This window comes from Egretta garzetta, unplaced genomic scaffold, assembly GCF_000687185.1.
Source record: "Egretta garzetta isolate BGI_Z169 unplaced genomic scaffold, ASM68718v1 scaffold231, whole genome shotgun sequence".
Lineage (NCBI taxonomy): Eukaryota > Metazoa > Chordata > Aves > Pelecaniformes > Ardeidae > Egretta > Egretta garzetta.
In genome coordinates this window covers 104,222-119,777 of record NW_009258727.1, presented here as the reverse complement: position 1 = coordinate 119,777, position 15,556 = coordinate 104,222, and the positions used below count along the sequence as shown (strand labels likewise).

At 40.0% G+C, this 15,556-nt stretch overlaps 2 protein-coding genes across 2 annotated transcripts in view; both read left to right on the top strand.

Moving 5' to 3' along the window:
- Positions 1 to 13,982, top strand: part of MDN1 (midasin AAA ATPase 1) — a 101,417-nt gene extending 87,435 nt beyond the window's left edge. The window contains exons 89-102 of the mRNA XM_035888774.1: positions 1 to 32; positions 293 to 454; positions 836 to 937; positions 1,189 to 1,390; positions 2,039 to 2,212; positions 3,694 to 3,851; positions 5,654 to 5,743; positions 6,548 to 6,663; positions 7,294 to 7,468; positions 8,119 to 8,192; positions 8,289 to 8,403; positions 9,391 to 9,454; positions 11,505 to 11,647; positions 13,021 to 13,982. The exon at positions 1 to 32 is cut by the window's left edge and continues 318 nt beyond it. Coding sequence (XP_035744667.1) covers positions 1 to 32; positions 293 to 454; positions 836 to 937; positions 1,189 to 1,390; positions 2,039 to 2,212; positions 3,694 to 3,851; positions 5,654 to 5,743; positions 6,548 to 6,663; positions 7,294 to 7,468; positions 8,119 to 8,192; positions 8,289 to 8,403; positions 9,391 to 9,454; positions 11,505 to 11,647; positions 13,021 to 13,209 — 1,796 coding nt within the window. The 3' untranslated portion in view covers positions 13,210 to 13,982. The remainder of the gene's footprint in view (positions 33 to 292; positions 455 to 835; positions 938 to 1,188; positions 1,391 to 2,038; positions 2,213 to 3,693; positions 3,852 to 5,653; positions 5,744 to 6,547; positions 6,664 to 7,293; positions 7,469 to 8,118; positions 8,193 to 8,288; positions 8,404 to 9,390; positions 9,455 to 11,504; positions 11,648 to 13,020) is intronic.
- Positions 13,983 to 14,421: 439 nt separating this feature from the next.
- LYRM2 (LYR motif containing 2) overlaps positions 14,422 to 15,556 on the top strand; it is a 3,636-nt gene continuing 2,501 nt past the window's right edge. The window contains exons 1-2 of the mRNA XM_009649021.2: positions 14,422 to 14,447; positions 15,311 to 15,445. Coding sequence (XP_009647316.1) covers positions 14,422 to 14,447; positions 15,311 to 15,445 — 161 coding nt within the window. The remainder of the gene's footprint in view (positions 14,448 to 15,310; positions 15,446 to 15,556) is intronic.

Here is a 15,556-nt window from a genome sequence, read left to right as displayed (position 1 = left end):
TTCCTGCTGCTGACCAAGGCCTTCAACCTCAGGTAGAGAGTAATAAATAAAAGCCTGATTTTCTTCTTTTTAATTACCTTATACAAGACGTAAGAGGTGGATGTAATCTATGATACTCTGCAACAAATTTGACATTGAGTACGTGTAATGTTAGTAAAAATCTTCATCAAGATAAGAGAGATGTGCTTACTGTTTAACTGGTGTATTTCTGTAGTCTGTGTTCCTGTTGCCTCCTCGGCCTTCTGTTTCACAATGTTTTTTAGAATGCTAAAATAAACTGATGTTATTTCAGGAAGAAGAGGGTGAAGATAATTCGGAGCTGGATGAACAGATCCCTGAGCCTGAGGAAAGAATGGAGCATGAAACGCAAGGGCAGACTGGGCAGGAAAACTTGCAGAGTGACAGTGCTGTTGAGCTGGCTGGAGAGGCTTCAGAAAGAGACCAGTCTAAAGAGGTGAATTACATGGAAGTGTCCCCGTTAAAAATGCTGAACTTGTGAATATGTTTTCGAGTTACAATCAAGGAATTGCTGCCATGTTTTTAAGACTTGTGTCTAAGATTCCATTTTTAGAACACCAATTATAAATTCACAGAAAAAGAATTAAGACCATGTAGATACCTTCAGTAGCAGTGAAAACTGTGTGGTGAGTTTAGGCTAATTGCTGAGCTGTAGAACTGTATTGTCTGCTCTCCACAAGAATGATACTTGCAGTTGTGAGCTGTTCATCACTCACAATAGAAGGCAGCATAGCACTGCAGTTTAACTTCTCAAATTTGTCTACAACAGTTGCTAAATCCCTTCTTGATTACCATTGCAATTTTTTTGGTGTCTCAGGAATATGGAAGTGGAGCTTCAAGTGCAAATCAATCAGAAGGCCATGAATCCACACGCATGGCCCGGATGGCTTCTCAGAAGCAAAGCAGAAAAAATACTCAGGTTCATCTCTTCGGTTGTTTGGGGGAGGGGGGTCTGTTTGCTTGTTTGGTTTTGTTGATTGGATGGTTTGGGGTTTTTTTTTTGTTTGTGTGGCGTTTTTGCTGGGTTTTGTTTGGTTTTTTTTAATTTAAATGTTTTAATATTAGCCAGCAAGTAGGCAGGAGTCAGTTTCTCTGTGTTAGAACTCTTGTTTAATCGGTGTTTGGTTGCATCTCACTTGAAGTTCACAGTGTTAATTTGTTCTTTTTCAGAGTTTCAAGAGGAAACCTGGTCAGGCAGACAATGAGCGCTCAATGGGAGATCACAACGAACATGTTCACAAGCGACTAAAAACCATAGAATCCAACAGTGAAGCAAAGCAGAATGCAACTCAGCCTGAACAAAATGTGGAGGAGGCTGATGCATTTGAACATATTAAAGAAGGCTCCGAACACTATGATGCACAGACGTATGGTACGGTGGTATTTCTGGGTGTAAAGAGTTGTCATTGCAGAATCAAATCCTGAAGCGCTCCTATTTACTGTAGTTTTTCCCAGTATGTTTTTTAAAGTTATGTTGAACAATCCTTGCTTTGGTTTAAGATGTAGCACCATTTCACTACAATAAACGCTACTCTTTGGCAATCAGGTTCAAACTAGCGATAACGCTTTTGAAAAGACTGAATTGACTCATAAAAACGGATTTTAGTTTAATAAACATATTTAAAATATGTTCTTTCCAAATCTTACCTCAATTATTTTGAAGCCCAAACTGCTACCACACATGCAAAGTATTTAGGTTAACACAACTGGTTCTTTATTCTGTGTAAAACAAACTGATCTCTCTTTAAAAATATTCCTCTAATCTAAATTTAATTAAATAAATTGCTTTCTATTAAAGTTATTAGTCTATCTTATTCATCAGGTTTTCAGGGCAATAGTTCATTGACACAACATGGCACAGCACAGTGAATATAAAACTGAGGTTTGAGACAATATCTCAGATCTCCTCTAAAAGTTCACTAAACCTGATAAGCAGTGGCCTCAGAATGTAATGGTTTTTTGCAACCTCAGTGCTTTTCCTTCCTCTTTCCCCTTAGTAAGTATTGTTGCCTTTACACAGATGTAGCTAGCAAGGAGCAAGAGAAACCTATTATGCCTCTTGAAGAAAAGGAAGAGGGAGATTCTGAAGATGCAGCTATGGAAACAGAAATGCAGGATGATGAGGATCTCAGAGCAGTAGACGCAGAGGAGCTGAAGCCAGAAAAAAAGAAGTCTACTGCCACTAAAACTCCTGGTATATAAAACTCCTGGATTTTAAAAATTCTAAACATATGCTGATGTGCATCTTTAAATGTATATGTAGGTATTTATATTTGCATATAATGGGTGCATATGTTTTGTAAGACTGAACTGTCTGCTCTTAATAGACTTTTCTGCAGCAGTATTCTTACTGCTGCCTAGTAACCAGCATTAGCCTTTGCTAAATTGGTTGAATGACAGAGGGGTTTTCTGTCTTCTTTCAAGTTAATGGTCTCTAACCTTTATCCACTTTTTTTAAGAAGTAAAAAGCAAACACTTTCTTGTTGTTAGACACAATGCCAGTTGGCTTAATTAACTGGCATATAACAATGCATTATGGCGTCACCAGCATCAGCACCACATAACTTTTTGTTGTAACTTCTGAAAAAACATCGAGAAGTTGAGGAGCTGGTATGAACAACTTCTGCTGAGGTAGACTGAAGTGTTGCTGTCTCCTTCTTTATTCCTTAAGTGGGAATGAAACAACAGAAAACCAAGCGATGCGAATGGTTGGTAGATGAGAAGATAGGTCTGATTTGTCAACCACAGGGCCCATGCAAACAAAATAAGCTAGATGTTTGGAGAAAAAAAAAAAAAAAACCACAAGCCAAAAACTCTTGCAAATTGCAACAGAAGTATTTCATTTTGATGAATCTAAGTAAATGACACTGTGGCTTGGAATTATGAATGGTTTTCTTACCAAACAACACAAAAAAGCTGGCTGGAGAGGGGAGGCAAGAGTTTTACCAGCCTGAATTCACCTTCATGCCTCCCACTCCCTTCAGGTTTAATCTCTTCACTTAAATCTCTTCTTAGACTCATTAGCTTTATGGTACAGGCATGCATGTAATCAGTCCATTTGTTTTTACACATGATTTTCTAACAGTATGTCCTGAAAAATTAGGATCTTTGAAAAATCTCCTACAATGTCATACTTTTTTCGTAGAACAATTTTTTAAAAATGAGTTGTTAAACAGCATAGTATAGTAGAAACAATAATAAAAGATCTTCAGTCCGTCCCTTTTTTTTGTAGGTTGACTTCTGATTTACAAGAAACTGTTCTGTTACAAAACTAGAGTAAAAGATTGCCATTTTTTTAACGATGATTTTCTGAATATTCTCAAATTGCTTTATACCTCCTGTCACTCTGTCAGAGAGGCTATGAACCTCAAAAATGTACTTTACCAATGGAATTTTCAGGTGTTAAAGATCTGTTCACTAATATTTTGTTCATTTGTCAAGAGGGTCATAAGAGAAAAATGGTTTGCATAAGGACATGCATATTTATCTGTTCCAGTGAGTTGCAAGGTGTATTCATCCTATTCCTAGAATTGATTGTCTTAACATTTGTGAGCTTTTCTTAAAAGCATAATGTCTGGGTTACACTACAAAGCATGTGAGACACTTTATAAATGCAGTATCAGTTCTTGTACTATGCACGAACCACGAAGTTAGTAATTAGTTTTGTGATTGTAGGGCCAGGTGAAGTGGAGCCAGAGATCCAGACTTTTGACTCGGAGGCTGTCAATGACTCTGCACCAGAAAAGCTACCAAAGGTGACTGAAGAGAAGCCAGAGAGAAGCAAGGACTCGACCGTACATACAGCCCATCAGTTTTTGGTGGACACTCCCCAGGTATGATACCCGATGTGTCTAAGTCTTACAACCACAGTAGTAGAAACAGACCTGTGTTAATGAAACTCTGTGAATGCAAAAGTTTAGAATTGCCTTCATTCAGACAACTCAGTAGCTTGCTCTTCTTTAATAGCAGAATGAAAAGTAACACACAACTAACATTGTATATGCAGCAGAACAATGACTTTAAAATGACCAGTCCTCCCTGTCCTCACTCTTTTTAGAAAAAACTTTGTTTTTTCTAACTGTCAGGAACTGTTTTGCTCAGATGAATCTGCTGTTCAAATTTTTGGGTAGAGTGGAAAGCAATGGGTGAGGGTGTGTGGCCTGAAGATGAAAAAAAGGGTTGAGAGTGATGAGAGACCAAGGCATCAGTGACTTTAAAACACCACGGTGGACAAAAAATTCACCTCAGTTAATTCATCACAATATATTACTTCCTCAAAAAAGCTGGTCGCAAGTACTACAGAACCTTTGTGAGCCTTTTATGAATGTCTCAAGTCAAAAAATGTTATCATTGCCTAGAAAATCCTAGAGCTTCATGTAACACTCATAGTTTCGCTGTGCAAACTGTTAGCTGTGAAAAAGCATGATCTGTCATAAAGGGCTATGGCTTAGAAGCCATTGATGGTGCATAACCAGTTGATAAAGTAAGAATATTTTCAGTGTCTGTTTTTTAGAAGTATTGACCTTTCATGCTTATAATATTGTGTCCTGAGTACATACTTGGAGAGCGATATTTTACTGTTTCTAGGCACAACACGGGAAGAACTGTGTGCCATCTATAGCTGGTATTGCCGTCTTAATGCCAAATGTTGCAGCTCTTTGGAAAAAGGCTGCTGAATGCAAGTGTGTTCTCCTGTGGTCAGAAGAGTTAGATGCCTTTTTTGGTGGTGGTTGGTGTGGTTGGTTTTTTTAATTGATATGCAAAACCTGAAACAGGAGGGGGAGCTCTTGCAGCACCAATTTAAAGAGGAAGGGAGAAACCATGCTGGGGGATTTCTCACCTTTCAGCAAAAGGAAGAGGGAAGAAACCCGCCTCCCTTCCCCCACGTACGTTCTTCCTCTCTTCCTTAAACCTGCATCCAGAGGGACTGCTGCTGCTTCTTGAAGAATGAGAAGTTATTGGTACTGCTGAGTTTGCGTTCACAGGCTTGTTTTCCTTAATCTGTAAACCTGCAGGTTATAGAGACCATATACTACTGTTATGGTTTTACAAGTCAGGAACAGAAGCTGTCGCTGAAAGCACAATAAAAGTAAAAGAAGTGTCATAAAGCTTGGGTGTTCTTTAACGGAATGGTTTATCAAATAGTATTTGCTGGAAGGTGAACAGGAAGGTGTCATTCAATTCTTTTAAGTGTTTTGAATGAAGCTTTTATAAAAAACTATTATTAAGTGAAGCTTATTGTATTTTGGAAGATACTGGATAGGTAGTATTCAACACTTTGATCTCCATTATACTGTCATGAAATCTGGTGTTTGTCAAGATCATTTAACTGAATTATCTTGAATTTGTGTATTTGATTATTTACAGTGTCTGTATCACAGATATTCCTAGCTTTGTTTCTGTTGATTGTGTCACAGATGCGGGTATTTGTGGGGAGGTATTTATCCTTCCTGTACGTAGAAGCTACTAAAAAAATGGAGATTTGGAATCTTCATTTAAGTTATTTCATGTATTTTTGTGTCTAAAAGAATAAGAACAATGCATTTTAACTTTTTTATAGTTTGCTGTAGTTTGGGCATCAGCAGATGTGTGAACTTATTTTTGTGTCTCATAAATCTCTTAACTACGTTTCTAGCACATCGTTAGAGATCCTGAAGAGCTAAGAAAGGAACTTGAAAGGCAGTTGGAAGCTTGGCAGTCACAGCAGTCTGGAACTCCAGATGAGGTTTGTGACCTTGTTTTAGTACAAAACTGTCATAAGAATCCATTATTTTGTCTTTTGCTGCTAAAGCATCAAGGAAGACGAGCAGGCTGGAATCTAAATAATCAAAATAGCATGATTTAGATGCTATTTTTGTTATGTTTAACATTCTGAAAAAAGTACATTATTCTTAAAGCAGGATGATGTTTCAGATCTTGTTTTGAACAAGCTGCGTGTCACTGGAGTAGTTACTCTGCTGATAGTGACTTCTAAAACTTGCATAGTTGGAAACATTTTTCTCAGTCCTGCTAAGTTCCTTCCATTTCTAGTTGTCACCTGCAGTTAAGTGCTGGATACTGTCCCAGTCGTGAATTGTAAGCCATATTTGGAAGTAATTCCTGAATGAAATTGCCAGTGTAGGGGCTTAACAATTTTTCTGAATTTCCATTAACATAAGTAATACTATTTTTGAAGGCTGATAGAGAACCTAGCAGACTTTACAGCTTGCCTTGCTGTAATACCAACTATCAGATGCTGGCCCTTACAAGACTTTCCTACATCAACAGCAATGCCAAAGTTGCTTTGTGTACTCCTAGAGGAACAGTCATTGCACGTTGCAGCTTGGTAGCAGCAAGGAGTGTGCTAAGTTGGATGCAAATTGTCATCTTTATAGCATGCTCAGGAGACACCCTCACTGTTCCAGCTGATGGTTACCTACTACCTCCCCCTTGGTACACTGAGGTTTGTTTTCTTTTTTCAAGCAGTGTTTCCCAACTTTTGGGGTTTTTTCATAATTCACTTTTCTTTCTGTGATGTATGATGTTTTAGGAGAAGGAGGCGGCACAGTTGTGGCAGAGGTATTTAGTGCTGACAGCTCCTCTATCACAGCAGCTTTGTGAACAGCTGCGACTCATACTGGAACCCACTCAGGCAGCCAAATTGAAGTAAGTTGGGTCTCTCTGAGGCTTCCAGTTTCTTTAAATTCCTGGTTTTGGAGGGCTTTTAACCCCTGTGCAACTGCAGCTCTGTGTGTTCGTGCTTTATAGCAATTATTCATGTTTGCAAATGCACTCATTTTACTTCTGTAACACTAGGCTATGTTTATAAAATGCAGATGTGATGTGGTAGTAGGTACCTGTCCTGAGGATATTGCCTCCTCTTTTTTCTTCTGTGCGACAGGTGATGAAACCAACTTAAACCTGTGAAGTGCTGTTGAGTCAAATATTATGTTAAATGTCAAAATGTTCTATGCTGTTTTTAACATTAAAAGGGTGTTGTTTTTTTCAAGATCTAGACTTGTTTCAAACTGGAGGAGTCTAAATTCAAGGTCTTCCTTCCATTTTAGACACCTAGATTTAAGAACTTCTTTTGAAAGCACTGAATACACATGTTGCTTTAAAAATGTGAGATTTTTTTCATCTATACCTAAATATGAATACTAGAGCTACTGATTTTGTTTTTATTATACTCTACAAAATTTTGTTATTTTGCTGCATATGCTGCATAGGCCAGGATTTCCAGAAGGAGATCTCTTCTGATAATCCCTGTCATTATGTCTTTTTCTTAACTTTCAGAGGAGACTACAGAACGGGGAAGAGATTAAACATGCGCAAAGTGATTCCATATATTGCCAGTCAGTTCCGAAAAGATAAGATCTGGTTGCGAAGGACCAAGCCCAGTAAACGACAGTACCAGATTTGCTTGGCTATTGATGATTCCTCTAGTATGATAGACAACCACTCTAAACAGGTAAAATTAAAAACCTTGGAAGAAGTATGAAGAAACTACCCCTTGTTGATGAGCCTGTCAGCTGCTGACTTGTTTCACGCAGAACTGGTTGCTGCTGGAAAGTCTGACGCTGGCAATTCTAGAGCAGTTATTTTTCCGGTCCCTGTGCCTGAACTCTTGTCACTTCGTGCCCAAGAGATTTGTTACTGAAAGATCAGTGAAAGTTAGCGGAAAGATGGAGATGTTACGTTTGTTAGAGGTGTATTTAACCCACTGGAAAATTATTTTTGGTAGCCTATAAAAAGGTGAAATTTGCTTAGCTATGCAGTTCATTGGAGGATTAAATACTAGTCCCTTATAGCTCACCTGTAGGATTTTTATTTATTAAATATATGTACTTCCTTCTAAATATTTATTTCAGTGTTTATTTCATTAGCCTGCCTAAAGTGGTACCTGTAAATCAATCAGCTGAAGCCCTCAGGTAGAACTAGTGTATCCTTACTGCGATGACTATCTTGCATAACTATAACAGGAAAAAAGATGGGTAGGCTCTTCATTTATTTTATTAGACAAGGAAAAATAATTTCAGTAACATTTTTCATACTTTATACTGAGCTGTGAGTGAAACTTGGAATATCCTGGGTTTGATGTAACTTTTTTTTCTTTAATAGCTTGCATATGAATCCCTGGCTGTTATTGGAAATGCACTGACTCTTCTAGAAGTGGGACAAATTGCTGTGTGTAGGTGAGTTTTATTTGAAATCTTGACTTTTCTTCAAGATTTCAGAGCAGAATGGAAGTACCGGTTTCACACTGTAATTTTTTTCTTCTTTTCTTAAAGCTTTGGAGAGACTGTTCAGCTGCTGCACCCATTCCACGAACAGTTCAGTGACCAGTCAGGGACACGGATATTGCGTCTTTGCAAATTTCAGCAGAAGAAAACAAAAATAGCCCAGGTACACAAGAATGCCTCTAGGGCAACAGGTTTGCACATTTTTCTAGACGAGACATTGGCAGCTTCATGGTTTCGTGATCACTTTAATGTTTACTGGTTGGTTGTATTTGAGAGCGTGATAGCTGGTCAGATAATAAAGAGAGAGAATGGTCACAATTTTGTAGAAGAAAGAATGTTTTCTCACTTTTAGTTCTGATGCGTGCCGCTTTTGAGCATTCATCTTTCTCTGTTTTTAGTGGGTCTTAAACAGTATTTTGGGTACAAGCTCTTGAGTACCCCAATGCCAAATCACATCAAAGTGTGGGGGGGTTCAGGAGGTTTTCATGCCATGGATTCCACTGTAGTAGCAGGAAGAAGGGCTTTGGATGTTTGTCGAGCTGTAAGTTTGTCAGACTTGACTGATTCCTTAAGAAAATAACTTTCTGTAGTAATACTTCCTGGACAGCTGCCAAGTTTTCTTCTCTTAGGAAGATTTTTGCAGTCTTACCTCTCTAGACTTGAATAAGATCTTCCTTTAATATTAAAAGGAAAAGGCGGAGACCCAAATAGCTCGACAGGAATCTTACCAACTCCAAAACTAAGAGGACTTGGCAGTTGATGTCCTTAATTTTAATGGGGAACCTGTAACTAGGTACTTCTGTTGCAAGCTGAAGCCAAAGAAGTTCAATCTGGAAATAGGATGTTTATTTTCAATGATGCCATTAACCGCTTGAACAAATTACTGAGGTTTTGATGGCTTTGTCAGGATTGGAAAAATTTTAAACCCAGATTGAAGGCTTTTCTGAAGATTCTCTAGTTCAAAAATACTTACTGAATTTGAAGCAGGAGGTAATATAGGAAAATGGCAAGGACTGTATCTGTGTAGGTGGTCAGACTAAACTGTCCTGGCATGTAAAATAGAGAAATGTGTTTTTAAAAAATGTTATCATTATTAAATTTATTATTTTATGATGAGAAAACTTAATCTTCTTATTTGCTTCCTCTGCAGTTTCTAGAATCGTCAGCAAATATGTTTGCTGCAGCGCAGCAGTTGTCTCAAAATATTAATCCGGGTGAGTTGTGGGTTGGGGTTTTGGGGTTTTTTGTAACTGTGCTTGTTGCCATGGCAGCAGAATACTCACTACAGTCCTGAAGCAATATCCTGCCAGAAAGACTCCTAGCACTGAGACATCACTTGCATTAGGGCTTTGGGTTTTGCTTCGTCAAAAGGAATATTTGGTTGAAATTTAGCTCAAAACCCAAAAGACATCTACTTCATATTTGTCAATAATTCACTGAAATTTCGTTTAAGACTTTTTAAAAAGGCATGCCTTACCTGCCTCCCTTTACGTCATGTTTCCAGATCGTGTTTTAAGTCCTGGACACTGTCTGCTTTAGAGCATTATCCAGCTTCCTAGTCACCTTGGCTCCCTAAGCACTTCTGTTCTTGCTTGGGAGCTTGTCTTAGGACGAGAGGCAATGGCCTCAAGTTGCGACAGGGCAGGTTTAGGTTGGACCCTAGGAAAAATTTGTTCACCAGAAGTGTTGTCGGGCACTGGAATGGGCTGCCCAGGGAAGTGGTTGAGTCCCCATCCCTGGAGGTATTTAAAGTATGGGTAGACGAGGTGCTTAGGACCATGATTTAGTGGTGGGATGGCAGGGTTAGGTTAACGGTTGGACTTGATGATCTTAAAGGTCTTTTCCAACCTAGATGATTCTGTGATTCTATGATTTCTGTAGGTATCCAGGAGCATGCTGTTCTGAAGGGGATACACGTTTGCCTCCTCACCTGCCTTTTAGCGTAGTGCAAGTGTAGGTCATGAGCTGCTTGGATTCCCCAGAAAAGCTGGAAGGCTTGTTACCTCACAGCTGGCCCACAGTTAGCCTAAAAGGCTGCTTTGTGCGAGTTAAAATCTTGTCATGGTGGCACCCATATTTTAAGAAGTTCTTGTTGTTAAAGTACTCCAAGAAATGGACAGTCTGGGATTTAAAATCCACAGCTGGTTTGCCACAGGGTGGCCAGGCTGTCAGAATATTCTGAGGGGGAGCAGCGCCTAGTCCTGTTGAACTAGGCTGGGATGCAGCAGCAATCAGGGAGCCAGCAAGAGAAAAGGCAGTAGGAAACTTCACCCCTTTTTGTAAAGAGACTAAGCCCTGTCATATTTGGGCCTGTCTGCAGAAAAGGAGGAAACGTTCTGCATCCCTCCCTAGCCATTACGATGTGGTAGGGGGGACATGAGAGAGGTGCTTGCATTCCAAACTGTAATTGCTGTTACTTCCCTTGTAATTAAAAGATTATAGATACGTAACTTAGAATGTCCCTTCAGAGGGACATATCTCAGACTCTGGGGGCAACGTGGGTCAAGTAACATGTCTCCAGAAAATGGTTGGTGCCGAGGAACCCCACCATCTGTGCTCTGTGTGTTTCAGGAGGTTTACTTCAGGTTAGCTCGTCTGGTCCCAAGGGCTTAATGCCCTGTAGCGGCTGGACTGCCTTGACTGTGCCTCTGGAGCCTGTCTTCTGGCTTAGTTTCCTCCAAAAATAATCCAAGATTGCTCTCTGATGGAAGCCAAGCCTGTGGAAGTGGGGACAGCGGGGAAGCATGTTTCGAAATTACAGTCGTAGTCCAAAGTGAAATGCTAATATGGATGCACCTGTAGGTACCCGCTTCTGGAGGAATAGATTTGGACTCTCTGGTTCATTGCAGCAGCTCCACTGAGGTAGTCATCTAGTGGCTGGGCTCTTCTAATTCAGCCAATATTTAACTCCTAGGCACTTACCAGCCATGTAAGACAAGGACCGGGCATGAAAGACCATGACTCAATTCATTAGGTATTTTCCATGCCTTTCATCTTTGATTATGGTACTGATGGACTGTTTTGGTTTTGCCCCCCCAGTTACTCTCAATGATATCACACAGTGGGAAAAACTCTTTTCTTGACCCACTCATAGCTGCAGCTTAATGTTAGGTCACAGAACTCTATTTGATGAAGACTTAATTTCCTTAGGAATACTCTGTGGGTTTTTCCATTATACCCACGGGACTAACAGCAAAACAGTCTGTTTGCCTTTTAAAAGGATTACTGTAACTTACTGGAATTTAAAATGTTCTTTGTTATCAGAAACAGCGCAGCTGCTTTTGATTGTGTCTGACGGAAGAGGCCTTTTCTTGGAAGGCAAGGAACGAGTGACAGCAGCAGTTCAAGCAGCTCAGAATGCCAATATTTTTGTTATTTTCGTAGTGTTGGACAATCCTAATTCCCGGGTAAGTATGTGAACAAGGGAGAAGTGTTCAAGTGCAGTGAATGAGAAACATACAAATCTTTTTCTTGTCTTCGTAGTGCTTTAAAGCTATCTTGTCTTTTGCAGAGGTCAAAGATACTCAGCCCGGTTTCAGTTTTTCACCATCATCTTGTCAGATCTTCTATGATTTCTCCCTACTGTGATGTTTATCTTCTTTTGTATTAAAAAATGGGCTTACATGCCACAAACAGTTGAAGTAAGAGCTCCTGTCTTCAAATGTAATGGTTGTAGATTTTGGCCACCATTTTGGCAGGCTGACAAATTCAAAGTTTGAGAAATGCTTTGTTTGTCATCTCAGTTTTGATTCAAATTGATAATTTCTGACAGCAGTCTCCGTTTGATGTGGCAGCTGGAGCCAGTATGAGACTGAACATTGGACAGAGAGAAGTATATGAGAGTGATTTAGTGCCTAGGTTGGGAAAGCTGGGTACTGTATTTGGTGGCTGTGAAAGAAAACTGTTAGATTTCCTTAGCTGGGAAGCTGAAGTATCCAGGAGCTTTTCAGAGAAGCTCTGCAGTGCAGTAAGTGAGCGAACTTAAGCCTTACTTTGAATTAGGTGAAGACTCTAATTTTGTAGTTCATGTTGTCTTCCTTTATTTTTCCATACAAAACTCATCTGCTGTATTTGTTGTTGGAAAATTAACAATTCTTTTGCTGACAAACTGTTAGAAGGTTCTGATGAAACCTAGCTATAATGTCAAGCGAAAATTGTGGGCAGTGAAGTGCATTTTTTATAAGCTTTGTTAATTTTCTGAGCTGCTACACTGAGCACCAAAAAAGTTACTTTACAAGACGCACAGCTGGGGTTTAATCCGATTTTTGTTGTTGTAGTACTTGTTGAAATATCATAACATGACATGCTAAAGAATCTTGTTGTGTTAATGACTGCAGATACGCAAGCTGAACTCTTGGCCCTGAAGAGCTTATAGATGACAGTGTGCCAGAAAGGCATCAAATGTATAAATAAAACTCAAGTGATAACAGTAAGCTTGGCTCATAAAATACTAAGGAAAGACAGGATTTATTTCTAGAACTTGCTATTGCAGAAGCTTAAGATTAGTCTCTTCTAGCCTGTAATTCGTTGATCAGAGGACTTTTATCTGAAAGGGCAGAAGCATTTAACTGCTTTGTGTTCAGCTTTTTATTTGCTTTGTGTTCAGCTTTTTATTTGACTTACTACTGAACGCTTACGGCTTTTAATCTTAAAACTCTCTGTTAACTTTTAATGTAACAGAGGAGGAATTGCAAGTACTTGAAAAATACGACAAATAGTATCAAGGGCCTGTAAAAGATGCCTGTGGTTTAGTAGTCCTCCTATCTGTTCTTTTTTATAGGATTCCATTTTGGACATTAAAGTACCGATATTCAAAGGACCTGGAGAATTGCCTGAAATCAGATCTTACATGGAGGAATTCCCATTCCCGTTCTACATGATCCTTAGAGATGTGAATGCGCTTCCAGAAACTCTCAGTGATGCACTCAGACAGTGGTTTGAACTGGTGACTGCCTCGGACGCTTTGTAGACTTTGTGGACAAAGTCAGTACCTGATTGCTGCTAAACCACGGAAATAGGTGAAACGGCGTCTCATCGGAGAGTTCATAAGGTCTCTCTCTAGCTAGGATTAATGTGTGGGGGCTGCCCTTGCCTGCCCAAGTACAAAATGGTTTAGGTACATTCTTCCACGTTTGTCAGAGGAGAATTACGCAGTGGTGAGACTGTCGTCGTCTTTCATTGCCCATTCCTACAAGTAACGTAAAACTTTCTTCAAATTCTCTTGTAATAACTTATTACTTTCAAACAAAACAATGTATTTGTAACGTTCACAAAGGTAAAATTATTCCTACCACTGTCTATTGCAATAAGAAAAACCGCTCCTGCTTCTGGGAAGTCATCTCTGCATTAGGAGAACTTCAGATGTCTTGCAAAAAAGCATTCTTTAGCCTCACCCATGTGGTTGGTGCCTCTTTGGGAAGGAGTGGGGGGAGCAGGGGAAGCAGATGGTTTTAAACAACCAAAAAAACTAAGTACTTGAATACTTGAAACTATTCTCCAGTTAAACACATCCTATTTAATTATTGCCAATTTTTGTCTGACTATCAACAGGGAGTTTCATGAATAATGCTGTAAGGTCATCCCTATATTATCAGTTTACACTGTGAAGTTTGCCCCTCTGCCCAAGGCAGACATTGAAGACCTTCCATTAATCCAATGTCTTAGAGCATGGACATGATTTTTCATTGCAAAAGCTATGCATCTTATATGGTCTGTACTAATAAAAAAAAAAAAGGTACCACTTTGTAATTATGATGTCTGTTCTTTCAGTTGATGCAAGCTTGAATAAATTAATCAAATTTGCTACATGGAAATGCTGTGCATTCTCTAGCAGTGCACAAATACGAATTTCCATAGGAAAATGTGTTGTGGTTTCTGTAGCTTCAGCACCTGTCCTCCTTTTGTGAGGAGGATATGCCAGCACGGAGTTTTGATGAGGGGTCCAGTCTTTTGACTTCTCTGAGTGAAAATCTGAAGGAGACTTTGTTTAAATGCCCCTGGTCTAAACTCTCTTTGCAGATTTTCTTTGCTTACAAAAACTGAAGGTGTCTCATTCTAAGCGCGGAGCAGGAGCTGATTGGAAAATGGCTGGGAAAAGGGCTGTATTCCCAAAGATGTGATCATTCTCTTTGGCTTTCAGATCAAAACCCCTTGCTTGCAGTATTGCTGTAGCTGTTCTGAGATGGCAGCAAGTGGCAAGACCCGGAGGTGTGAAACGGCCCGGCAAGGCTCTTTCTGATCTTTGTGTTGCTTTGCCACAGCTAATTCATGATAAGCAAGTTTTAGAACTGAAAACTTGGGCTAGAGCTCCTCTGTCATCACAATTTAGATGTCAGGGACTATGTAACATCCTTCCAGGGTTCTTTAGACCTCTCATTCGTGTATACAAATACTTACATGCTCTGGGAAATAAGCAAGTTTTGGTTCATTAGGTCATTCTCCAGAACATACCTTCATTTCAGACTTGTACTGACTATTCGTAGTAGGAAACTTGGAGTAAATATTTTAGAAACTAAAACTTCTCTTCAGATTGCAAGGGTAATGCTTCCAACCCAAATTATAGTTTGTTGCAGGAATGTCGTTAAGGCTTGAGACACAATTTTATCAGCAGTGCTTACTACACAAATGTTTAAACAAACCCAAGGTTTTATTTTTCCTCTATCTGTAATTAACAAGGAGCTTGCACTGTGTTTGGTACAAGCAAAGACCAGGTAAGTAACACAGAAAAGGCATCAGTTTGGGTTTTTTTTTTTTTTTTTCTCTGTCAGCCAGCCCCATGCCTGTATTCAGTGACACATGGGTGCTAAAGAAAGGGTCAGCGCCTTGCACTGTCAGCAACAATTACATGTCTGGGCACAGCACAGAGTACTCTGAAAGATGCAAAAGGTAGCTTAGCATCCTTCTAATTGCTCAGAGGACTTCTGGATCTTACTGCACTGCTTTAATTTGATCCTGCAGTTAAATATTGGTAGCCTTACAGCTCCATCAACCTTCCCCAAGCAGGCCTTCCACCCGTCGTTCTGTGAAATGCTAGGGTGTTGTTTACTCCTTGGGCTTTTGCTTTGTTGCAGTTTTGGAAGAAAGAAAACAGAAGGGGAACCTGAAGAGAGAGCCCCCCACCCTCTGGTTGCTCTGGCACAGTCGCTGGTGCCTCTGGCCTCCCGCAGCCCCCCGGGCACCGGCTGGAGGGCTCGGTTCTGCCACGGGTAAGCCCGGCTGCTAGGCTCCGGCCGCGGGCTCGGCTCCCTGGTCGCTCCGGGGCACGGGCACGCACGTTTCCTCGGTCTGCTCGCAGCGGGGAGGCAAGAGGGGCCCTC